At 42.2% G+C, this 27,442-nt stretch overlaps 1 protein-coding gene across 2 annotated transcripts in view; it reads right to left on the bottom strand.

Annotated features, from left to right (window-relative positions):
* The window catches only part of LOC141803008 (growth factor receptor-bound protein 10-like), a 56,593-nt gene extending 35,764 nt beyond the window's left edge, over positions 1 to 20,829 (bottom strand). Inside the window, exons 1-3 of one of the 2 annotated variants that reach the window (XM_074686867.1) lie at positions 20,501 to 20,829; positions 17,857 to 17,963; positions 4,205 to 4,298 (exon numbers count right to left, since the gene is read on the bottom strand). In XM_074686867.1, the coding sequence (XP_074542968.1) occupies positions 4,205 to 4,298; positions 17,857 to 17,907 (145 nt within the window). In that variant the 5' untranslated portion in view covers positions 17,908 to 17,963; positions 20,501 to 20,829. Of the gene's footprint in view, positions 1 to 4,204; positions 4,299 to 17,856; positions 17,964 to 20,500 lie in introns of those variants that run through there. The other variant, XM_074686869.1, reaches the window with a different exon arrangement.
* Between the last annotated feature and the right edge of the window lie 6,613 nt (positions 20,830 to 27,442).

Below are 27,442 nucleotides of genomic sequence, written 5' to 3'. Positions count from 1 at the left end.
ACAGACTGAACTATGCTCACCCTCTAGTTCACAAGTAGTAAACAAGCTGTTCAGTTTGCTGTTCATCAAAATATGAGTGTGTTCAATGAACGTGTTTGTCTGTTTACGAACAGCATTGAAAATGCTGACTCAGCCCAACAAGAAGCAACGTGGTGGAGCTGAGGCTCACTACTGTGTGTTGGTCTGTCAAATCTGAGGCCCCATTTACATGACAACATTTCATCTGAAAACGCTGCTGTAGTCGGTGCTATAACTGTCTTGTCCAGAAGCAGCTTTTGGTAGATCTCCACCGAAGTAGAGTTGAGCCGATCATCTGGTGTATTGGTGAATACTACACGCAAAAGTGGAGCAACAGATGCACATTTTGTATGAAAACAGTCAGCAGATTCAGTAAATTGAGCAGCACAAGCCCAACATGGTAGTTTGCAACGTTTGTAACAACGGTACTGTTGTACTGTTGTATGCGCATGCACAAAGCGGAGTGTGACAGCGGCATTTTCAGTGGAAAAGCTGATGTCACACTCCGCTTTCCGCTTACTGTTTACACGGCAACGGTGTCGGCAGCGTTTCAGAAAAATCCCACTCTGAAGGCACTTTTAAAAAGTTTGCGTTTTAGGTCAGCTGAAACACCGTTTCTGTGTAAATGCGAGGCTGAAACGCAACAAAACTTTTGCGTTTCACCCCAAAACCATTGTCATGTAAACGGCCCATGAATATCGTCCACACAACTGGCTAGAAAAAAAACCCTGCAGTAGTTTGATCTATAGAGAAATTTAACTACTTAGACCAGAATTTCTGTTTGAACCAGACCGTAAACACTTTAATTTCAGTTTTCTTTAAATGGGTGTGTATGTGAAATATGGTGCCTCTGCAGCCAGCCTCCAGTGGAAACTCATGGAACTGCAGTTTTTTAACTCTTGTGCAACAGCTTCATTTTTTTAAGACCAGATACTGCCTTTGACCTTGTCACTTACTAAAACTTCCTGAAAACTGTTGAAAAGACTTGTCTGGAGTTTGACGCTGACATGTATAGCTCACACAGATTTCTCCTGATGACAAGAGAGCACAAAACAGGTTGGTATTTCTTCTTTTTTCACTTTATGAGGGATTTCTATGAAATTATTTCTCATGGAATCATTGGTGATAACCTGGTGATTCCTGAACCTATCTCTAAAACCATGATGTCAAAATTAGAAAAACTTTGGGTTGTTGTTAAAATTAGAGGATGAACCTGTTATCAGTCCTGGCTGATATCAGGGCCAATATTTGGCATTTGGCTGACTGTCTGTATCAGCTGCCAGTGACATAACTGTAACCACTATGCCTGCATAACTAATGACGTCACCAGCAGCCTAGGCTTGTTTTCCATTTATACTTATTTTTAAATGTTTGTATGAAAACAATAACTTGTATAACCAGTCTCAAAAAACATAAACTTCAAAACATCAGCATGTCAATATTGTCTCTGGGAACATGCTAGCATGCTAATGTACAATATTAACTAACATACAGCCTTGAAGAGGTGCGGTTTTGTATCATTTGGAATCATTACCTCCCAAAAAACACACAAGTACATTATTTTAATTTCACGACTTGAATATTGTTTAGCTTGGGCTGATGATACCTCTGTGGAGAGTTTGTTCTGTGAAGAGTTACCTCAAATGAGAGCTTACATTTACACTTACTCAGAAGACATTTGTAATGTTCAAGATTTCAGCAGGTCATTTTTCCAGGGTTTCAGAGACTGGAGTGCAAAGCCTGGTAGCCCCTAGTCTTCTGTCAGACTTTGCAGGACAGCAAGTCCACATCAGCTGATCTGAGAGGACACGCAGGCTCAGGAAGGGTAAGAAGATGAAAGGTATACTGAAGAGCCTGATCACATGGAATTCTTGACATTGATTGTAGGGGTGGAAGAAAACATTGATACACATAAAAAATGGGATTTTTTTGTTTTACTATCTTTTTTTTATGAATTTAAATCTTTCATTTAAGTCTTTGTTTATAAGCAGGGTTGGAAAACAGTTACAGCAGAGGGCATAAATGTTTTTTGTCGACTTTCTAGTACAACATGATGTCCAATCCCTGAATAAATCCCAAAAATGACTCATATGTGAGAAAAAAAAGTGAACTAGAAATCGCAAAAATATAATATTGAAGAAATGCAGTTTAAATCAAATCAGCACCCAAAGAAAATACAAGAATTGAATACGGAGAGAAGCACATCTTTCCAGCCCTGATTTAATGATACAAAATTGATTCCAGCACAAAAAGTGAGCAAAAGAAGCCAGGCTGAAGCTAACAGAAGACAAGACCTGGATAACAGACGTGACAGAAATCCAACCAAACCAAAAAAAGCATGAAGAAGTCTCTGAAAGTCTTTAAATTTTCAGATTGATTCAATTCTAGAAATGTATTGGAGCTGAAAGAAACACATCTGAAGACCCTCTTCACTTCTACAGTAGAGCAAAGGTCAGACTCAAACTGAACATTTCACTACAGTTAGCAGCACCTCTCTTTAACTTAGGCCAAACCAGCATTTTATATAGAAAATAAAGTTCAAAGCAGCTAAAATGGGGTCATGTGATACCTGTAGTATTGCTTACCCTCTTTCTAATGCTGGCATAGTCTGTGTCTGTGCTGTTAGCATCAATCAGGAAAGGCAGAGGACATGCAGCGTAATGTTCTGCTGCCTCTCTTACACTGACTGTACCTTTCAGGTTTTGAACTGTTGCAGGGTCCAGATCAACATCTTAACTTTGGCAGCAGTTTGAATCACCCAGAATTACTGACCTAAGCTCAAATGGTTTTTATGTTCCCAACTGAACTGTATAAATTTGTATGAAGTCCTCTCTGGTTCCTGCAGTCTATGCACAAACCTGCGTACCCTCAGCTCTGACTGTCCCTCAGGCTTGTGGCCTACTTTCCATAAACTCCCCTCTGCCAGGCACTGGCTGACCTACAGGCCTATATAAAAACATCCCAACCGCTCACCCCCTTCACGTGAAGCCGTATTTAATTCTCTCACATGAGCATGACCACCACACATCAGCAGAGCAGACAACTTAACTACCAACCAAACGGAGGAAAAAAAAAAAAAAGAGGCCAGGCTGGGAGAATTTACAACCTCTGCTCTCCTCAGGCTGGCTGCTTTCCAAAAGGAATCCCATGATTTTCCATAATTGCTGAAGGGATTTCTGGCAATATATTGAGAGCAGATCATCACATGCATGTGCATATTGGGAAGGGGGTAGTAAAAAAAAATTGCTGAGCACATCTAAAAATTTAACCCTAATTCACACATGAGTCTATTTTTGCCAGTGCGCAGCAGAAACGCGCCAATCTCTGCAGAGCCGATCATACAAAACAGGAAATCAGACGTGAAAACAATCAGAGTATCCGGTCATTTCAAAATAAAGCTCCGTGTTCTGGCTCCAGACCGTACATCTCCTCCTTGTTGTCAAAACTACGTCACTGGCACTTTGCCAGAAGTCATCAGGAGGTCAAAGCCAGAGGAAATGTGATGCATTGGAGGAGGAAAAGTTCATCTTGGAGGTGGAAAACTTCATGATTCTATACGACATAAGACCACCCTTCTATAAGGACACCAACAGAAAGGAGAAGCCATGGACTGAAGGAGCTGAAGTTTTGGGAGGGCCAGGTGAGTTTAACATGCTAATTAATCACCATGCAAGTACGTTGTCATGGGTGGGATTCCTGCAGGGAGATGTGGTTCTCCTGTGATCTTGTGACCTTGGGTATCCAGCTGCTATGGGCACTGCCTGCGCTGCATGGAGCGACGCTCTAGAGACACATCCAGTATGAATTTGTGCGCTCCCAAAAACCACAGCGCTGCGCAGTGCGGCGCTCAGTCTTGGATGGGAGGCAGGGGGTTAAACTTACAGCCCAGTCTTCAGTGCTGAAGGGGTAGTATGTTCCAGATGAAGATCGAGATAGAAATGAAGAGGAGGGATTTCTAGGAATACAGATCAGGCATTCTGCGGGCTCGCAAATAACTTGTTGGCCAGAGGAGAGAGACACCATAAAAAGGTGGGAGAAGAATGTGGAAAAACATGGATAGATCTGGGTCATCCAACTTTTTGTGCAAAAAGCTCAAAGACCTTGGGCAATAAAGAGTGCACGCTTTGTTTTATGACTGATGACTGTCAACACTTCTGACGCAGTTCAGATAAGCAGGCAACATTACCGTGATGATGCGGCAAATTTTGACTGGCGGAGCTCTGAAAACTTGGAACTATCAGCTCCTCAGGCCTGCGTGAGGGAGTGTGGTCCATGCTTTCCTGTCAAAACAGAAGACAATCAGAGAGTCCATACAGTAACAACATGCAGTGCCCTCAAGATGTTATACATGTCAGCTGAGTCACTTTTTAACAATCAGAGGGAAAGACATACATCTCTGCTCTCGAGGAACATCGAGCCACAAGTTCAGGGGTCAGTGACCTTTCACCCTGTGGCACAATGACTCATCGACCCCCTGCCCTGTCTCTCTCTTTCCATTCTCACCTTCTGTCCATCTCTTCCCCTCTCTCATGATCCCTTTCTCTTTCTCCGTCATGCTTTAAACATGCTGATTTTTTCTGACTCCTCCCATTTAAAAATTTCACAAACTGGTTTAAAGAAAATAAAACATCAATCATTTTCAAGAGCAAAAACATACCAGCTCAGGCACACTTATACAACCTCACACGTCTGGAGATGCACACACACACTCTGCCAAGTTCCTCACACATTGTCTAATTCGAAGCAGCCTCAAGGCAAAAAAAAGCTGCAGAGGAGAAAGGGAGGGAAGGAGGCCAAACAAATTTTCAATCTTCCCTTTTCTAGGAAAAAGCAGAACGCGGAAGCATTGCTTCCAGGAACTGCTCTTGGCCAGGGGTCTTGTCGTGCACGTATGCACGTATGCACATACGCACACACTGACAGCTCCCCTCAGTGCTTCGAAAACATCCATAAATGCCCCGAGTAAGATTTATAGCTGTGAGAAGCAACAGCCAAAAGCTTTCCAAGGAAGGCAGCTTGGCTGCAAGGCCTGAGGGCTGACAAAGAAAGTCTGCAGGCTTCAGCTAGAGCTCACTAACTAAAGAACTTGTCTGTGTCAGATATTAAGTATCTCTTAACTATCATGTGAACAAAATACAAACCAATATGCAAAATGAAAAAGAGCATTACCATCAGAAAAATGGACTCCAACTAAAACTCACAGAAAATCTCACAGTGAGCTCCACAGTGCTCTGTGACAGCCCTCTTTACAAACCAAGCTCATGCTTGGTGCTGAGTGACAACAAGGTGATGGTGAACTAATGTCAGCATCAGCCATGGTAAACTCAAAAGTGAGGCTAAAAAGTTTTCTTCATAACTCAAAACAAGGAGCTAAGAATGAGCAGTGTGTGAGAAAACAAAGAGAAACTGCATGTTTAGCTACTCCAGGCACCACTACAAACAGCTGCTTAGTGACGTGATACACAGTATGTATGTCTAAGTTACGTAACCTCAAAACAGGAATATCAGACAGTTTCTGCCTTTTGTTGAGAGGGGTGGGGTAAAAATGATCTTCAACGTGTTGTTTTTTGGAATCAGAGTGGCACAAAACAGTGTCAGCACCAAAGGTAACTTTTTTGGGGGTGGTGACAATCACTTCCTTAAAAACTGGTTTGCAGATTCTTTGGCACAGAGACAATTCAAGTCGCACCAAAATTTCTCAGGGAACAATTTCTTAAAAGATGGATTCATTTTTCTAGTGATCCACTCAGATCACTGCTAGGGAAGGGTAGGAGTACTTGAGTACTAGGGTACTGGCCGCTAGGAATGGGTACCTCTTACATTTGAAACTAGGGATGAGAATTGATAAGATTTTATCAATACCGATGCCCTTATTGATTCTGCTTATCCATCTGATTCTTTATCCATTCCCTTATCAATTCCTGTTGTGAATTTTCTTGGTACAAAAAGTAGCTTTACAGGTTTTCTGTGTCAACAACATTCAATTGAGTTTATACTGTAAGTAAATAAAATGTAATTGGTCCCTGAGTCTGGATATTTCTGGGCATAATTACACAGAAACAGGTAAAAATTGTACACAATGTGACGTTGATGTATTGTGTTGTAATATATTAAAAGTTCAAGTAGGCCATCTAGTGTCTCAAAGTGGTTATAGCAATTGTTTAAGTTGTTTGGAAGCTTCCTGTAGGTATGAAGTCAGCCATGAGCCTTTCATTAGCTCGTTAGCTTTTGGCATTTAAAATTCTCAGTATTTTTTACAAAGAGATGATGTGATATGTTTCTGTGATGAAAGTTGAAATTCTGTTCTGAAGCTGAAGTTACACTGATGTATGCTAACTGCGAGCATATCAATGCAGTTTCCATATACGTTAGCATCAGGCTTGCGCTATTTTGTTATTTTGATAAATAAGGTGATTTATACCTTTTTGAATGAACAGAATATGAATCTCCTGAGAGAGAGTAATGTACATTTCTTTAAGAAATCAGTTCTTCAGTAAAACTTCAAGCTGTAAATCCTGAATCAGAGTTTTCTTGGGAAACATTACCTAACTGCTAAGCTAAGATACCTGGCAATTGGTACCTGGACTCAAGGGCATTTTTGGTACCTTTTTTTGTATTTGTGTCGTAAAAAATACCAATTTATTAATTAATAAAATATTTTTAAAAATTCAATTGTTGTAACATGTGTATTCTTCATTATATAACCTTGCAGTGCTGTGTTCATGTCCAGCATGAAAAATCAGCTACCTCTTCCAGTCCCTTCACAGTCACAAGGATGTGTTTAGGTACCTACACAGGGTACCTTTTTGGTTTACGTGAATCGGTTCCAGGTACTTTTGACAGAATTTGGTTGGTACCAACAAAAGTACCTAAATTGGTACCCATCCTTACTCGCCGTTGACCCCATTATTCAGGTAACATTTTGTTAGCCGCTCACATTTGCAAGCGCTGCTTTTGTCTAGAAACCTTGAACTTGTACAGCACTACATGTGTCACCAAGCTATTTCTTTTTGCCTGGCTGTATGTACAGTGGCTTGAAAAAGTATTCATACCCCTTGAACTTTTCCACATTTTGTCCCGTTCTGACCACAAACATAAATATATTTTGTTGGCATTTTATGTGAAAGATCAACACAAAGTGGCTCACAATTGTGAAGTAAAATGAAAATTATACATGACTTTTAAATTTTTTAACAAATAAAAAACTGAAAAATGTGGTGTGCAAAAGTATTCAGCCCCCTTTTATCTGAGTGCAACCAGTTGCCTTCAGAAGTTGCCTGATGATTGCCGAACGATCAGCTGTTGACCTAATGATTAAATCGAGCCCACCTGTGTATAATCTAACCTTAGTATAAATACAGCTGTTGTATGACGCCCTCAGAGGTTTACTTAGAAGACACTGGTCAGCAAACAGCATCATGAAGTCTAAAGAACACACCAAACAGGTCAGGGATAAAGTTGTGGAGAAGTTTAAAGCAGGGTTAGGTTATAAAAAGATTTCCCAAGCTTTGAACATCTCACGGAGCACTATTCAATCCATCATCAAGAAATGGAAAGAGCATGGTACAACTGCAAATCTACCAAGACATGGCCGTTCACCTAAACTTACATGCCGAACAAGGAGAGCACTGATCAGAGATGCAGCCAGGACGGCCATGGTAACTCTGGAGGAGCTGCAGAGATCCACAGCTCAGGTGGGGGAATCTGTCTATAGGACAACAATTAGTCGTGCACTTCACAAATCTGGCTTTTATGGAAGAGTGGCAAGAAGAAAGCCATTGTTGAAAAAAAGCCACAAGAAGTCTCGTTTGCAGTTTGCCAGAGGCCATGTGGGGGACACACCAAACGTGGAAAAAGGGGCTCTGGTCAGATGAGACGAAAGTGGAGCTTTTTGGCCTAAATGGAAAACATTATGTGTGGTGGAAAACAAACACTGCACATCACTCTGAACACACCATCCCCATTGTCAAACATGGTGGTGGCAGCATCATGTTGTGGGGCTGCTTTTCTTCAGCAGGGACAGGGAAGATGGTCAGAGTTGATGGGAAGATGGATGGAGCCAAATACAGGGCAATCTTGAAGAAAACCTGTTGGAATCAGCAAAAGACTTGAAAATGGGGCAGAGGTTCACCTTCCAGCAGGACAACGACCCCAAACATAAAGCCAGAGCTACAATTGAATGGTTTAAAACAAAACTTATTCATGTGTTAGAATGGCCCAGTCAAAGTCCAGACCTCAATCCGATCGAGAATCTGTGGCAAGATCTGAAAACCGCTGTTCACAAACGCTCTCCATCTAATCTCACTGAGCTTGAGCTGTTCTGCAAAGAAGAATGGGCAAAAATTCCAGTCTCTAGATGTGCAAAGCTGGTAGAGACATACCCCAAAAGACTTGCAGCTGTAATTGCAGCAAGAGGTGGTTCCACTAAATATTGACACAGGGGGGCTGAATACTTTTGCACACCACATTTTTCAGTTTTTTATTTGTAAAAAAATTTGAAAGTCATGTTTAATTTTCCTTTTACTTCACAATTGTGTGCCACTTTGTGTTGATCTTTCACATAAAATGCCAACAAAATATACTTATGTTTGTGGTCAGAAGGTGACAAAATGTGGAAAAGTTCTAGGGGTATGAATACTTTTTCAAGCCACTGTAACTGGTTACAAAATAACCAACAGGATACAAACTCATGACTTCTACAACCATATTACTTCACCTGCACTGTGCCAGTTAAGAAAAGTGATGTCTGGATGTACTTTGATCGAAATAATTCAGTTAATATGCAGTGCAAGATATGAGGTTTAAACCTGTGTACCATAGAGATACTTGTTCAGTGCTTAACCACATGGGCTGAAAGCACAGGAAGAAAACAACAGAAGCAAGAAACAGGCAGTCTCGCTTCATGTCAGTTGCTAGCCCTGTTAGCATATGTCATTGTGACGAAACTAGAGCGGGGAAGACTGGCCTGCTAATAACCAAAATAGTAACGGAGATATGCTCCCATTAAGTTTTCTGGAAGGAGAAGGCTTTAGAAAGCTGATGGCATTTGTCCAGTCAGAGTACAAGTCACCATCACAGACAACAACATCTACAAGAGTAGAATAGATGTATGTTTAGTCTGTAACTACAGTTCGGGAGTCCCATGTCCAGCAGACCCTTGTTTTTTCAAGGTTTTTTCAAGGTTAAGAAAACAATAATAATCTGCCAGTTGTATGTGGTCATTGGATGGGTAGCTCACATATATAGAGACTTGTAAACATGTAACTTTAGGAACTTCCCTTGCTTTTCAGAGGGCGCATTCTCTTAAACGAGTTTTTTTTTCGCGTAACATCTCTTACTCTACAATTTGAAATACCTACATGTTACCTCAGTGATGTACCACGTCTTCCAAGGGCAGGATCTGATAACTTAAAAAAGGTAAAACTGAGTGGGCAGTAGTTTTTCAGAGGAATTGTTTTTCACCAGGAACCGGTGTTTACTGTAGAAACAACCACTTGTTATTTCACGACATTACATTCATAAGGGCATGTTACAGAAAGGGCTTTGTTAATGAAATGTTTTCACTTGTAAGTCAAAGCTCGGGTCTTGTGTTTTAACTTTTCAAACAGCATTATTCAAATAATCAACTAGGCTGGAAAGGTCAGCACACGGTCTTTACATAACTTATCTTTATTTACAGATTCTACATATAAATGTTGAAAGTGCGCTCGGGGCCTGACGTCTCCACATGGGAAGAGCTCAGGTTTCCTTCTGCAGTTTGTCTGTGTGAGGAACAGTGTTGACTTGTTACTATCAACATGCTTTGGTGTGTGCAGGACAAACAGTCTATGTGCTGAACACAGTTGGTCCTAATGACATCGTTGCTCTCGTCTAACAGTGATTTGTTCACTTCTATAATTAGATATGTGTGTGTTTGTGCAAGTGCTGCAAACAATCAGCTCTGAATCAAAAATTTCCAAGTGAAAGACAAATCTGCTGCTGAGACAAACTAAGGCTGAACATGACAAAGCCTGCATTTTGACTACTGACCAATTTACGTCATGATGTTGTTATGAAACAAACTTAAGTTGCAAGGAGTTTATACTGCTTTAATGCAGCCGGAGTAAAATCCAGTCTCACTTATTTCCCACTGGTGAATTGAGACAAACCAGAAACATACCAACAAGAACAACATAAGGAAGATGAAATGAATGGGGGAGTGACGAAAATGGTGCAGAGAAAGAACGAACGTCTTAGGTGTTGATCATCAAACATCAACTTCTGTTTCTGTAACTAGAAGATGACTGATCTGTTTCCAGAGGCGTGTATGTCCTGCTTGATTCCAATCAACTTGTGCCACAAACTGCCAGAAATCTGGATGTCATGATTGATGACCAGCTGACCTTTAAGGCTCACATGGACACAACAGGCCACACAGCTTCTGGTTCAGGCCCTTGTGATATCACGCATCGACTACTGCAGCTCTCTCCTAGCAGGCCTCCCTGCGTGTGCTTTAAACCTCTGCAGATTACCCAGAATGCAGCAGCACGTCTGGTCTCCAACCAGTCCATAACAGCACACGTCACCCCGCTGTTAATCTCTCTTCACTGGCTTCCAGTAGCAACTCCAATCAAATTCAGAGCTCTTCTTCTTCTGGCTTACAAAACAATGACAAGAGCAGCTCCTGCCTACCTGGGGTCCCTCATCCAGGTTTACACTCCCTCTCGCCCACTACGCTCTGCTTGTGAAAGTCGCCTGGTGCTCCCAGCCCAGCACGGCTTCAAATCACTAGCCAGACTCTTCTTCTCTGTTGTGCTCAAATGGCGGAATGAATTATCTAACTCTATACGATCAACAGAGTCCCTTTCTACTTTTAAGATATATCTGAAAACTAATCTGTTCAGGGAACACTGAATCACTGAATCTGACCCTTCTCCTCTTTGTCCTCAGGGGTACAATGAGTCAGAAGATCTCAGACCCAGCTCTTAGTGATTTTTCAGCACTAATTCCTGAATTTTGTTGAAGGTTAAACTGTATTGTTGCATCAATTAATTGTGGTTTGTTAGCTAGAGTATTCCACATTATTAAAAGAAAAAAAAAGAAAAAAATTCTGCACTTAATGGCAGCACCTGCAGCCGAATAACTAGCAGCACTGTTGTTGCACCAACTAGGTTTTCCTTCTGTCTAAGTTCTTGTTGTACGTCACTTTGGATGAACTGTTGAACTGTTGAACTGTATGTACGGTTGTCAGAGGAGGATAGATGATCATTTCCTCAAGGTATCCAGGTTATGTCACTGATGACTCCAGAAGATAAACTTGCAGTAGTTTCATCACATGTTGCAAACAAAGAGCTGATTATAACAGTTTGAAAAACTTTTTTTTTGCCGAGTTTCCAAGTGGATCAAAATTAGTCTGTTTTTAACTGTGATAACAAGCTTTCCTCAAATGTCATTTCATATAACCAGGGGATCAGGGATCTGCAGCAGGTTTGGGATAGAAATGATCTTCTTCACAGTTCTGTTTGACTATGACATGGTTTATTCTCCTGTTGGAGGACCCAACCTTTGTTCTTAGCCCAAACCACAGTGATTTCTTCAATGTATCTACCTCAGCACAACAAACTGAAGCATCATCTTCACAGGGGTCTATACATTATGTTTTTTTTTTTTTAAATGGAGCCTTAGAGTTGCACTTGTTTCAAAAATGACAGATACTGGCTGTAGGTAAACCTCTGGTGTCTTATCTGCTGCTCTTTCAGTCAAAAACACATGAAATGTTCTTGTGGCTAACTCCCCAGAGGTTTAATACAAAACAGCACCCTTTGGATGTCCCTCCAGTAGATTAATGTAAAGATATTTTCCCTGGATTCCCTACCAGTTGTTAAAATGTTAAGAAAAGGGAAAATAAACATTTGGGTGGAATAAATGCTACAAAGTGCCCTTGCTCTTGTACCCTCTGGACACTCTACCACTTGACAAAATGTCAAAAAGTGTTTACTAGATGCCACTCCAGTCAGTTGAATGTGAAAAAATGTGCCTTTTGGATGCCCTGCCATTTAATAAAATACTTAAAAAGTGCCGGTTCAATAAAATAAATAAATAAAAAACATGTCCTCTATATAGTCTTGAAACATATTTGATAATAAAGTACCTCCTGGGTAACCTCCCATTTGATAAAATATCAAAAAAGGTCTTCTGGCTTACTTTACAGTCGACTGAATATAAAATTCTGGCCCTCGAATGCTCTATTAGTCAATACAATGCCATTAAGTGTATTCTCAATGTCTCTCCAGTGGATAAGATGCAATAATGTGCCCCCTGGATACCCTACCAGCTGATAAAAAAAAAAAAAAAAAGTCTTCTTGGTGTAAATCCAGTGGATCGGCAGCAGAAAGTGCCCTTTAGGTAACTGACTTCTACTTTGCTGATGGTCATGTGAACACTCTGGAAAGTCTCTTGGGTCACATAAATACTCACCACGATGCAGAGAAATTGTTTTTAGTTTTTTATTATTTCCTGGTGTCAGAGGTTACTTCTGATTGATCATATGGATATAATAACTTCAACTCCTTGATGACACTTGTCATGAATTTGTGACATACAGCGTCAGGACTTGATGCAGCTGAGATGACCTTTGATCCATATCCTACACAAACAAGGATCTGATCAAATGGACTGCTCAATGTATTGGCCAGCGAGTGACCTTATATCTATGGATATGAGATAACTTGTTTCCTCTATGAGAAGGTTGGCTGGCCATCTCTTTATAAGAGATGGCACAAACATTGGTTTTTGTACATTTCTAGAGCCCTTGCTAGCACATTACCACCCTACCTCTCAAACCTGTTAGAGTTTTATGAAGGGTCCTACATGACCCGTTCATCTAACCTGCTAAATCTTAAAGTCCCTCAGGTCTTCACTGAACTCGGCAATTCTGCATTCTTATTTGATGCCCCTTATTCTTGGAATACACTGAAACTAACTCTAAAAATAACAGCCTTCCTCTCTCTTACAGAGTTTAAAACTTTAATTACTGATCACTATTCCTCGCACTGAAACTGTTTCGAAGATTCTTTAGCGTTTTTATTTGTTTGATTGTGTTGTTTTAATTATATGTTCATCCAATGTCTGTGATCTCGACAACATTAAAAATGAGGGTGACCTCAATGTCTTTTTCGAGAATAAATAAAGGTTTGAATGAATGAACTTATCAATATATATGTGTTGTAAATTCACACAAAAAAATCTACATAACTGTAAACTAATTCAGGCAGTAAGGGGTTAAAAAGTATCAGCGGTTTGTAAATCAGGAGCCCTTTTATTTTTTTTTATTTTTTTTCTGAATTTGAAGCCGTCTGAGTGCACAACTGGTTCTACACCGCTGGACACTAGAGTTTAAGAAAAAGAAATCTGATATGAAGACATGTCTGTTCTTGACAATCTGTCATTATGAGAAAACGTCTCCTCTTTCACTCCGTAGCCCTCAGCATTAACATCTCAGCACAGCTACATTCTTCCCCTGAGAGCACCAAAGGCTGCGCCTTCCTAGAAAGCACAACCGTGAGACTGAATGTACCAAGTGACAATCACTGCATGCAGCCTCTGACCTTTGACCTTAAATATAACGTAAGAGGTAATCACTGTATACTCTTTGTTCTCAGACTAAACCGGCATCTTCAAGACTGTGTGCTGATGTCTGAGGTGGACACTTTGTAAAAAGCTGAATTCAGCTGAGTTTATCAGAACTCTGAAGAATGATAACTTAGAGCTTGCGTTCATGCACATTGAGAAATACACACTGAGTTAAAGGAAAAGGAAAAAGACAGAGAGAGACTGAGAGAGAGTTAGTTGCTGGCTGCATACTGAGACATTTTGGGCACAGATCCAAAGTTCTTACTAAGACAGACAGATGCACACATTCACACACACGTACACACACACACACACACGTACACACAAACACACACACACACACACACACACACACACACACACACACACACACACACACACACACACACACACACACACACACACACACACACACACACACACTTTAGAAGACAGGCTTGGAATAGTGCCCAGATTCACAAACATGCCCCACATTATGTATGGTGTTATGTAAGTATGCAGAAAAGACGGCTCATTTGCACCTTATCTACACACTAAACCTACAGTCAGTGCCTTCAGAAAGACTCCATGGGGTGTGTGTGTGTCATGCTGTGTCATGTCAACTGGCAGGCTTTACATAACAAACACACACACACACACACACACACACACACACACACACACACACACACACACACACACACACACAGAAATGTTGTTACCTACTTCTCTCCCTCTATCACACTCTGTTTTCTCTCCTCTAGATGCAGAGAGCAGGAATGCTGTTTTCTATGGGGGATTCAATTCACTATTCAGTGCAGTTCTACTAGTGCAAAACCTTTTCCTGGAAGCTGACGTGAACCAATCCAACTTCATGTCAGCTCTACGGGGGCTCATTGGTCTCACGGTTTGGGTTTGCAGAGCTGCATTCCTATGCCCCGACTAAGAGGAATAAGGCAGCTGAGGCTACGTCACCTCCGTTGTCCCATCACTCCCAGGAATACGTCATGTCACACAACAAGGCCCCCTGCTTGTTATTGTTGTTTGTTTAGCACTCTATTTATAGACCTCCATGATGCTCTTTGGCCAAATTCTTTAGGTTACTGGAGAGCCGGAGAGGAGAAAATCTGAGCTGGAAACAAAGGACCCATTCTGCAGGAGTTGGACGGTAGAAGTGGGTCTGTTGTGTTGCAGAGACACCCTGCTTTACCCAACTAGGCCGGGAGTCATTCACTGTGAAGCAACAGACTCACAGGGCCACTGTGCACGCACACACACACACGTACACACACACTCACAGGTTTGTATAACGATAGTGCTGAGACTGTCCTCCACCAACAGTCTCTTAAACCCAAAGCCGTCCCTTTACTAAATGAAGAAGCTTCTCTCCACTACATGTGGTATGTTCAGTCTGACTGATGTCACCTTATAAACCAGTTCCAGTGTCCCACAGCCCTGAATGCATTTTTCCTGAGAAGATGGAGAAGGTAGAAGTTGCTCTAGTAGAGCTAACAGGGAGCAAAGATTTGACTTATTATCCCGAAGAAACAGGCAAACATGCCAGCGAAGATCTCTCCAAACTGACTCTGTCACTACACATTAAGTAAGCTAGCAGCTAGCTCAGCTTCCTCCAGCAGATCTTACTTCAGTGACCAACTTTTAGCTTTAACTTAAAGGGGACATATCATGCTTGTTTCTCCTTTTCACTATGCCAGACTAGGATGCCTGTAAAGCATTTCTGCCCTCAGTACAAGTCGTTTAGTTCCTTCATTTCCCCACAATAGCGTTCTCAATATCCTCATTTTAGGCCAATCTGAAGATCTCGTTGAAACGCACTGTTTGACGAATGACCTCCAGTAACCTCGCAACGTCACAGCCCTTTGTGCTCTGATTGGCCAGTTCTATCAGAGGGGCGGAGGGGGTAGAGCCAGGGGGCGGTTTTTGCAGCATGGCAGTATTTACAAAATCGCCACATTGAATGGAGCAGACTGAGCGAGTTTGCTGTTTGCCAAAACTTCACCGTAAGGCATTGATAGCACTAATAAAATGGCAGAGTGTAGGATACGTCCTTTTGTATTGGACCCCGAGTCAGACCCGGACGGTTCTGCAGCTCAGGAGGAAGAAAATCCACCTCCACACAGATCATCTCAGGGCGCTTCAGTGTGGTGAGTCAAACCGGTACTGTAACATGTATAGTTTATATGTTTATACTCGGCTCTTGGTGGGTGTATCCCTTGGTGGCAGTTGTGTGACTAACTGACTTCACAGAGGAGGAGCTGCTTTATCAGATTACTCCAATAAAAAGAAAGGATCCTCGTGTCTTCATGAAGGTCGAAATCTCACAGCCAACTGGCAATGACCTATTTTCAGAGGCATCAAATCTCGTTCTAGGATATCAGAAAAAATATAATATCTCATTTTTTGAAAATTCAGGGGGTGAAAGGTCTTGTTTTCAAATTTATTATTTTGTAATGTTATTATGTAAGTATTAAACCACGGATAAGCATGATATGTCCCCTTTAATGACACTTAACTGTTTCTTCAACTTATATCGTCTCAGACATCCAAATTGACATCACTGGCTTTACTAACTCACACCATATTTCCAGGTATCTTTTCAGTTACTTTCTGTACTTTAAATCCCTACGGTCTGCTGTAAACGTTAGTGTCCTTCTTGTATTTGTCACGGCTATTGAGCCTGGTTATACCACAGCTTATACCAGTGCCATGTAGGAATGGGTACCGAATTAAGGTACTTGGATAGGTACCTACCGAATTCTATCAAAGGTACCGGGTACCAACTCGCATCAAATCAAAAGGTACCGTGTTTAGGTACCTAAATGCATCCTTGTGACTGTGAAGGAGTGGAAGAGTCGACGATTTTCCATGCTGGGCATGAACACAGCATTGCAAGGTTATATATTGAAGAATAAATATGTCACATTGAAGAAATTTGAGATTTTGTTATTTAACAAATTGATATTTTTCACCACATAAACACAAAAAAGTACTAAAAACTGGTACTGTTGAGTACCGATACCAATAACCAGGTACCGAGCATCGGTATTGTTTCAAATGTGAAAGGTTCCCTAGCGCCATGGATGAACATCAACCATCAACACACAGAGTGCAATGAACAAAAGTCAGAAGCTGATGTGTGTATCTTCTTTTACAACACTTTGATGCTGGTTTGTAGTAATAGGGATGAGTATTGATATGATTGTTTTTAATTCCAAAGCCATTATTTATTCCCTCAGCATTTACTCCTTTGAATCCTCTGTGTACAAAAAGTAAGCTTTACAGGTTTTTTGTGTCAACAACATGAAGTTGAGTTTAGAAGTAAATAAATATGACATAACATTCTTGGTATTTATCAGCTTGCTTCAACAAATGTTTTAACACGCTGGTGTTTACATGACATTGCAGCGTCACACAAATTGCACTTTGTGTTGTTAGCGTCTTTTTTGGTGAAGGTATGGTTCAATCTCTCCGCCATTGTTATGGAAATTCTGCTGCTTTCTGACGAGCATGACTGACGTGAGACATGTCACGTCACGTCTATGTAGGGTGTGGCCGTCCTGGCGTGATGCAAAAAATCGACAAGGAAACTGTTAAGTATAAAGGCTAATAATGCTGATGCTTCAATTCTTAACAGGAAGCAGTTTTGGACACCCATCCCTAGCTGGAAGCTTTACATCTTATCTGATGGAGATAAGCAAGAAGCACTTTTTAAAGTCATGATATGATGACTTTTTGGGCATTTTTTTTTCTGCGGGTAACTATTTCTCACAACAAACATCCTGGCCCATTTGAAAAAGACTAGCATAATAGTTAAGTGGTAATGAAAAAACACATGTATCAAGTAACAGCTGCAGGTTATTTTACTATTCAAACATCTAGTCCCATATTAACCCTAAATTTCATCCCAAAAAGAGATAACAGTTCAGTTGAAGCGACATCAAATTTCTAAAAGTGTTGGTTGTTTTATTGCAAAATAAATCCAATTATTATGTTATTATCATGGGGACAGCAGGTATTGTGTTTGCTAACTTATCATTGGTAAAACTAAGAAAATGTAGCTGTTACTTTTCTCATACCTTTAGTCAAATATTACTGATATAAAAACCTAAAAGACCAATCAGGGGTGCTTTAGTGGAGCCTCTCTGTTAAGTCATTGTTAATCTAACTGTAACATATTAAAAAACCATGCTACTACAAGCTAGTGACAAGCACAAAAATAAATCTCACCTGGTAGTTGGAGTGTCGTAAAAAGTAATCAGGGCATCCTGCTAAGGCCATGGCGCTCCCTCAGGGTTCCCTCTGTGGGGGGTGTCACCCACTGGTCTCCGCAGCACCTTGGACATAAAGAGAGTACGCGACACAGACTGAATCAAAGGGGGACAGACGGAAAAAACTGATCACTTCTTTGCCTAAATGACCATCACAGGAGAGAAAATAAGACTGAAAGTTACAGAGTCAGCGTAAGACATGGTCTGTGCACCATTCTGTAAAACTGATATCTATGTGGCGAGCTACAAAGACACAGACAAAAACCCTTCACCCCTCTCTCTGCTGAAGAAAAACAAAGCCTGCATGTGTGTGCGTGGATGAACATGTGCACACCAAATCCAATGTAAACACAGCCATTGTGTACGACACACACACACAGACACACACACACACGTCGCTCCCCAAACAAAGCCTGGGGCCTAAGACTAAACAAGAAAATGTCTCCAAGCCGGCAACACACATGAGCACTCACCACCTGCAGACTAATGGGGGAGGTAAAATGAGAGAAGAGTGGAAGAGCCCTTTAGAGGGAACCTGAAACAGGAGTTGGCTATTTGTGGCTGTATTATGCAGCATTATCTGCTGCCGAAGAGGGCAGGAGGAAGATGGGCATATGAGCAGGTTTCTGCTTGGAAAGTGGATACATACACAGAAATGACTTTCCATTTCAAGCAGTCCAAACAGGAATCTTTGGTCATTCCGGGTAAAAGGAAAAGACCTGGATGCTAAGTGGCTACAGAATCACTTGTGTTGTAACAGCTTCTTTTGGTTTGGCTAGTAAAAGCTAATCATCCTGTTGACGAAGTCTCATATGACAGACAAATTTAATAAACTGTTCCCCAATGGAACTCAAGTCTGCCACCCAAAATCATGACAGTCTGCTGTCACATGTTAGCAAAGTCAGCTCAAAAAGTAAATTTCATTAGTATTGATCCAAAACGTCTCTCTACTCAAGACAAATATGGGCGCTTTCTCACTAAGGTGGACATTTGTTTAGATGGATACTCCTGTGGGCCACTTTCAGATTTGAAGGGAAGTGCTGCAACCAGCACTGCTTCCAACAAAGACTGAGCAAACTGAATCCACACACACACATGCACACACACACACACACACACACACACACACACACACACAGGCACACACTCACTCTCTCACTAAATAGCTCCTCTCACTCTTTGACTCTGCTGGTTTCTCTTCACTTTCTCTCCCAGCATGTCTCCATTGTACAGGTCATTATATAACAGATATCAGATGGTTCGAACAATATCTCCTCCTCCTCCTCCTCCACCTCCTCCTCCTCCTCTCTTCTCCCTCTTTTTTTTTCACCCCACTAATTACTGTTTCCACTGGGGCTCTGCTATCTTTAGGTTGCTCTGCTGACTGAGAAACTGTGTCTAAATGTGTGTGCACAGTTGCACAGTTGCACACACATTGAAATGCCAGCCCTTCAGCTGCTGATAATTTTCTTCTGGCCAGTTTTTTACATCTGACACGTTCTTACATAGGCTTGCTCCTGTGTTTATAACAACCCGACTGCTGGCCAAAAGGGCAAGCTCTGCTGATTGTATGAGGGGCTAATAAGCCTGAAAGCAAAGCCAAAGCTCCAACAGCTTGACATTTGCTGACATTTGTGGTTTCTCCTGCAGAGAAAGGGAGTAATTCAGCTTTACTGGTCAAACAGGGGACTCTAGAAAATAAAATGGGGCTGTGAACAACTTAATAATGCCACATGTGTATGTGTGTGGGGCGACATAACACAATCTTACACCTTTTAAAGTGCTAATAAACTCAGGTGCTGACACTGGATACATTTCAGTTGCAGGTTTAGCCTCAAAGCAGACTGCATCTGCACCTGTAGCTCCCACACTGTGGAGTTAGTCTGCCTCTGAGAAGCTCCTTCTGGCATTCATGTTACCTGATCCTGAACAGGCGTGTAGTCCTCTTTATGCACCAGGAAGGAAGGAAGAAGGAAGTCTTGCAGTGCGCAGAGATTAGCCTACATTAAGTCACAGCTAATGGAGCTTTATGATAGACCATGACACACACACATACACACACACTCTCTTAGCCAGCTTATCCTTTTCCTTTTTGATGTAACAGCCCCTTTGGCTGCTGTATATTCATATAACTCCCTTACATGGAAGCAGAGAGTGGGAGAAACTGAAATACAGTTTCAGTAAGGGTCTGAGGCAGTAACAGCAGAGGCTCTCTAACACTGATGGATCACTCAGGCTTAGTCTCACATCTTTAGTAAGGAGGTAAACAGTATGTACAGCACTGCAGTGGTAGTTTTTCTGTCATAACAATGATACAAATGTGACAGCTTTGGTTAAGATCCAAGATAGCTGGGTACTCCAGCTGTTGATCAGCATGTCCCCTCAACAGAAACTTACTGCTGTCTATCTAAGAATCCTTATGGGCTACACTGCCTTCCGTAGTTCAACACTAGCTCAGTCCACAGCAGCATTATAGCAGCTAGCCGTCGGTAGAGAAAGTTTAAGAGCGCTTACTCTCCTCTGCATCTCTCTCAGTGGCACATGGGAAGGACCTTTGCAGCAGTATCTGTGCTGAGCTCCGTATAAAGAAACAAAGTGCTTACTGTAGTCAAAGAGCAGCGGGAAGCTAAGGCTCGAGTCCGGGACGCGCGGCGAAGCAGCACCCGGCGCTCCGACTGTCTTCGTCCAGATCTCCACTCAGACTGCTTCACCCCAAAAACTCCGTCCGCTCTTCTGTTGTCTACACCTTGTCCCCCCACCCCCCACCCCCGAAACGCTTTTCTTGCACACGTACACACACTCGCGCACGTCAACGCACACTTGCGCACATCCAAACGCATGCACACACGCTGTTCTCAACTCGTACTTTTTCAGCCAGCTGACACCCCTCTCCCTCTCCCTCTCTCTCTCACACATACACACACACTCACACACTTGCTCACTCTTTAAACGAGCCCTCTTCTCTTCTCTCCGCCCCGCCCTGCTCTGAGCTGCACACTGCAAAAAAAGAAAGTCTTTACAAGCTCGTCAGAGAGATCCTTAATTTCTGAAATTTATATGTCCAATTTTAGTTAAGATGACTTTAACACTTTAGAATACTGAGATTTACAGCATTTACATTTTAAAAGTGTCTAACAGGACCTGACTGTCCATTGGGTTTGAATAACACAGGTGTACAGAGTGTCCCTCACCTGCAGCCTGTGCCCTTTAAATCTGGAAAGGTGATTTAAGGGATTTTTGAATGTGGCCTGGTTGTTGGTCTGAGTGTTTCACAAACTACTGATCGACTAGGATTTTAACGCAGGACCATCTCTAGGGTTTACTGAGAATAGTCCCAAAAAGAGTAAACATCCAGTGAGCAGCAGTTTTCTGGGACTAAGTGCCTTGATGATGCCACAAGTCAGAGGAGAATGGAGATGATAGAAAGACAACAGCGACTCAAAGGACCACTGCTTACAACCAAAGTCTGCAGAAGAGCATCTCTGACATACAACACGTCAAAGCTGATGGGCTACGGCAGCAGAAGACCACACCAGGTGACCCTCCTGTCAGCTAAGAACAGGAAACTGAGGCTACAGTTCGCACAGGCTCACCAAAACTGGACAATAGAACATTGGAAAAACGTTGCCTGGTCTGATGAGTCTGGATTTCTGCTCCACATTCAGATGGTAAAGTCAGAATTTAGCGTCAACAACGTGACAGCATGGATCCATCCTGCCTTGTATCAACGGTTCAGGCTGCTGGTGTAATGGTGTGGGGGATATTTTCTTGGTTCACTTTGGGTCCTTTAGTACCAACTGAGCCTGGTTTAAAGTCCACAGCCTCCCTGAGTATTGTTGCTGACCATGTCCATCCTTTTATGAGCACAGTGTACCCATCTTCTGATCGGTACTTCCAGCAGGATAACGCTCCTTGTCGAATCCTCTAAAACTGGTTTCTTGGACATGATGATGAGCTACCTGTACACCAAGAGCCTCCACAGTCAACATAACTTAATCCAGTAGAGCTCCTTTAAGATGTGGTGAACCAGGAGATCTACAACAACTGTGAGATGCTGTCGTGTCAATATGGACTAAAATCTCTGAGGAATGTTTGCAGCAGCGTGATGAATCTATGACTTGAGGGACCTGTCCCTTTGGTGTCCTCCACCTCTCCCATAATGACAGCTGAGGCTGGCTTCAGCCACCTATGACCCTGAAATGGAGAAGCCATGTAGATGATTGACTGGATAATCTAATTTAAGACTCCTAGCTACTTGTCATCATGTGCATCGACACCTGCTTAAAGGTATGTGATGCATTCACCTGACATTCTCGACCCAACCTGTTCACCAGTCTCCACCTCACTGACCAGGCTCATACTGTACCAAACCATTTCACATTATTCACATACTGTATAATCACCTTCCTTAACCTGAATGCTCAACACCTGCTCATAGTTCTCAGTTCAGACCAAGGTCTTACGTGGTTACACGGTAGTTAGCCCTCCTGACACCCTGAACCAAGACCAAATCAGACCTGCTGATGTTTTATCTTATCCCTATCAACCTTTTCCACTGGTTCACAACAGAAGACTAAAACCTTGACTTGCAGTCACTAGTTAGCAGTCCCAGCTGGAGTCCAAAACCAGGGGGGCTGCTGCAAAAGTCTCTTGTTCCTACTGAGCTGCAATATGAGGACCCTGTTGAAGTTGTGCTGCTAAGTCATCAGTTAGTTGCTGTAGAGGTCCTGAGTCCTTACTGAATTGCAATCCTGTTCTTGATAAAGAGCTGCTCCACAATTCACTTATTCCTTCCCTGAATCCACTGCTTGTCAGTGACGTTTCCTATTTTTTTCTGAGACAGAGTTTTTAAGCCCATTGTTGACGGGGGCCATATCAGAACTGTTGGACTTAACCTAGCTTCCCTCTCTTTTGGCCTTTACGGCCAAGATGGATGTGTCTTCAGTCTAGCTCCTCTCTATCAAGGCACCAAATCAGATAAGTTTATATTCAACTGGATCCATGCAGTTGTGCTCCGGCCACATCCCTGCTCCAGCAAATCACAGCAGATGCGTAACAGTTCAGCATTTCAGAAGTTATACGCCGAAACTACCTAAAAAGAGACAGTGACAGAACAAGGAGAACAAATCTCTATAAGACGCAGTAAACACAGCCAGGCCAGAAGTCAACAGGTTTGAGGTTTAGTAGTACAACATGAATGGAGAGAGGCTCACCAATGGAGTAGGAATCGAGGACACTCCCTGGTCTTGTAACTCCAGCTGTCTTGTGTCCTGAAAGGTGCAGGACTTAACACCCAGACAATGTGAGCTGATGTACGTAAACAACACACAATGGAGTGGGGCCAGACCGGAGACGCATCTGGTGTATCCCCAGGGATAGTCTCTTTGCAGATAGCCACAGGGTGTCCACTTGTCAGTCAAGTCAGCCACACCCAAAACTTGTAAAGTTCGGTAAAAAGTATCTAGTTATTTAATTAGTTTTTCTGGACCACTTTTTTAGCACATCCTGATCAGCTTCATTGCTCATGGCCTGAGTTAGGGCTTGATCAACATGTGCCCTCACCTTTAGTCTCAACTCCGCTTTTTTGACAATAGTGAGAACACAAACTTTTAACTTGCTGAAATGAAATACTTTAGACATTATTATTGTGCAATTCCTGCTAATTGTATGTAATTAAAGTTATGTGCCCATTTTAGTGAAATAAAAGCTAGAAACCAATTGTAACTAAAATGAGGTTATGATAATTTTCCAGACCTACCAGGAGTGTCTGTTGCTTTTTTTCCTGTTAGTTTATGGAGTCTACTCAAGAGGACCATAAAGCAGGACGGTTTGTTCTACTTGGTTCTGGGGTGCTCTCTAGTTGCCACTTCTGGATCCAGATGCACTGTTATGTAAACTTTTTCATCTAAACATTGTATTTGGTAATTCTCAGGTTTGAAAGTATCCTGCCTCAAAAAGTGTCCAAAAGTACTGAAACTGTTTGATTTTTAAAACTTGTGAAAATAAATATAAAAAAGTGGATGTTGTTTCATCGCTCACTTTGTGATATGGATCAAGAATTCTCACATTAACTTTTCAGTGGAAACTTAAACCTTCCACTTCAAAGCCAAGCGCCTTTTAGGAAAAGCAACAAACTTTAGAGCCAAAGGTCAGGTTTGGTCTGATGACCGGTGAGTCCCACTGCTTTGTTTGTTTGCATTCATAGGCCATGAGTATGAGTTATGCAATTGACAACAGAAACAGCTTGATGCTTCCCACTGAAATGGGTCAGCCACATAAACACGTGGACATGCACAGTGTTTTGACAACACAGGAGAAGCATGGCTGTTACATAAAAATTCCTCTGACCCTTGTTGGGAAGAAGGCATTCCCAGATGTGGTGGAATCTGAGTCAGCCTTGGGAGGTCAACTCAGACATGCATATGAGACGCGCCATGACTCCAAACACCGCCACGGGATAAATTGTCTCCAGTTGTAAATACAGTGTCCAGTCCACATAGGACACATTGTGGGTTAAACAGGGACATCAAAGCACTGTTATGGCTGACTGTGTGTTTTAATGTGTGAGATAATTAAAATGTCATAAATGAATGGGTTACAAACTCATTATGTGTTGACTGTTTTGAAACCCTGCTCAGGTCCATGGAGTAAATAAATGATCAACCACATGAAACTGGGTTAGCCTGACGCAGTGTGTCCATGCCTGTCTCTCACTGAGTTTATGTGTTTGCTCATGTGCACTGGTCTGTGTCAGTGATTAGTCAAATTAAGATCTTTGCTGACTCACATCTGTTTTATACTTACACACATTCTGCCTCTACTATCTGCTGTAGTGAAAGTAAAGTTATTAAGTTCCCTTTTTGACCTGGTCACATATCCAACAAGTGGACTTCACTTCTGTCATCTTTTCTTGGCTTGAGCCAACTTCAAGCTCGTTGACATTAATCCATACATTCATCCACTCATACCACATCCATTCACTGATATCAGAAGTGTCTGTGTGGCAGAAGTTACCATGGAGATAAAACCTTTTAAGAATCATCCTAAGGCTGGAGAGATGTAGAGAGTGGTTCTGCTGGATTTTAACTATGCATTTATGATGGCTGCCTTGCATGGCTTGCACCTGCTTGGAGCGTCTGTTGTCTCAAAATGTGATGCTATGCAGTCTCAATATGCAGTATGCACACGGACAAAAGGGGCAGTGTAGAGGCAGAGTGGATGTGACAGCAGCAGGTGCAACGTTGGCATAGACTATAAGTCCAAAGTTATCCCCATTTTTACAATGTGTCATTGCCACAGCACATCAACTATCAAGCCTGTCATAATAGCTGTGGGCTATAAGTACTAGTAGAGGCCAAAGTGGAAACTTGTTAAACTTAATGGAAACAATCCCAAGGCCGCTGCATTCACGTACGAATGAAAACGTTGGAGAAATGGAGTGGAGACAATGCAGACAGTGTGTACTGTCAAGTAGCCTCATGTGCAAAGACTTGCGTGGATTTCCGACTGAAACTTGGCTTATGCTCAAATCCAGAAAATGATGTACGCACAAAAAATTCCAAATGTATGAATCTGTGTGCAAGCATGAATTCAAGCACATTTCCTTTGTTCATCCCAATCAGCCTGGACTTGAGCGCACATGTTGGCGTACCTAACCCCTCCTTGTCCATGCCCCCATTTCAACACTCAAATCATATGTAGATGAGCCCTGTACCCAAGATTACGCTCTCTACCAGATCAGAAAATTCCAAAAAGAGTTAAACAGAAAACAAAAAGAATTTTATTATGGGCCAACAGGAGGTGTTCCTCGCTTAAGTTGAAGCACGGAAAAATGTGCCTTCTGTATCAAACACAAGAGGAGTGTGTGGGAGAGTGTGTGAGTGCAGATGTGCTCCATAGAAAAAATGAGGATGACAAAGACATTTCATACATAACACAAAGGGTTATTAACATGAGTTGTTTGCACAAAGAGACAACCAGGGGCTTGTTAGAAAACTCCTGAGCCAGAGCACAGACACCCTAGTGGTCTAGGCTGCACTCTTTAAAGAGCAGCCTGGATTCAAATCCAGCCTGTAGCCTCTTTCCCTGTTTCCTGCTTTGTCCACTGTCCTCTTAAGGGCATAAAAATAACTGAAAAAAGAAAAATAAATATCTTGGACTTAAGTTTAACCAGAAAAAACAGCAAGTCACTAACCTCTGACGCATAATGATGCTGTGAAGATGGGATAAAATTTGGGGGCGCACATGTTCAATGCACATGCATCCATCTATCCATTTTCTGCCGCTTATCCGGGGTCGGGTTGCAGGGGCAGCAGCCTAAGCAGGGAAGCCCAGACTTCTCTCCCTAGCTACCTCGTCCAGCTCTTTTCAGGGGATCCCGAGACGTTCCCAGGCCAGCTGTGAGATGTCATCTTCCCAGCGTGTCCTGGGTCTGCCCTGGGGTCTCCTCCTTGTTGACGTACCCTGAACACACCTCACCTCACCAGGGAGGCGTCTGGGAGGCATCCTTGTCAGATGCCCGAGCCACCAATTACACAAATAAATTTACTCACCAGGAAGCCACTCATCATGCACAGCAACAGCTTGTAGTCTGGGCCGGCTGATGAGCCAGTTGTCATCATGGTTCAGTAAATCCTCTGTGTCTGAACACACACTTTCTTCTTATTCCACCTGTGTCTTTAAATCTACTAAAGAAGTTCTTTTTCTTGTCCACCACTTTGTGCATGCTTTTATATCCACCACTGTGATTGCAGATTCATGGGTGTGTTGGTTGTGTTAACTGTTCTCAGCATCACCTCTTAAGTGTCGCCAAAGGATCAACAGCTGTAGAAACATCCGTACGCCGGCCATAGAGTTAGCGTAAGGCACCACATTTAACTCTTCATTTAAGTCTTGTTACATGTGAACTTGTCCATGTAATTGAGTGATCGGAGTGATGTCTGTTTCTATTGTCTGATATCTGAATAGTGTATAACCTCACGGACTTAGGCATTAACACTCGGCAATTTTTTAATACCAGCATTCCTTTCTTTGCTTGTGCCGCAGCAACAGTGTTGTATCTTTCTATCGTCTGCTCCTCCACAGTTAAAGTTAGCTTCCACAGGGTTTCTCTATGTTTGTGATTGCAAACCCCACTCCTTTTATGTGAATGTGTACTGATCATGATTGGATGACCCTGGGTTCAATTACTGAGTAGAACAACAGATGAGTAAACAAAGACAAGTGGAAAGAGGACTCAAAGATCAGATGAAGACTGGGGTAAGATGAGAGAAGCTGGAGGAAGCCTCAGGTGGATGGAAGAAGACCAAGAGGTAAATCTCTCCAGTGGACCAGCAAGGGGACAGGGATCAACCAGATGCAAGAATCCTTTTCAGAGAAAAGGCGGCTGAAGTGGTGAGTAGATGGAGATCTGGGGAGAACCCCCAATCTGATTATTTAACTAAAGTGTTGACCTGTTTTCAGAGTTGCTCACAAAGATAAGCAGGAGACCAGAGACTGGAGTCGGGACCAGATAACACAAACTGAGACTTGAGTTCCTCAGCTAG

Source organism: Halichoeres trimaculatus, unplaced genomic scaffold, assembly GCF_033239565.1.
Source record: "Halichoeres trimaculatus isolate MK-OKI-2021-1 unplaced genomic scaffold, fHalTri1.1 fHalTri1_scaffold_14, whole genome shotgun sequence".
NCBI classification, from domain to species: Eukaryota; Metazoa; Chordata; class Actinopteri; order Labriformes; family Labridae; genus Halichoeres; species Halichoeres trimaculatus.
Note: the sequence above shows the minus strand (reverse complement) of the source record. Positions and strands in the feature narration are given on the sequence as shown.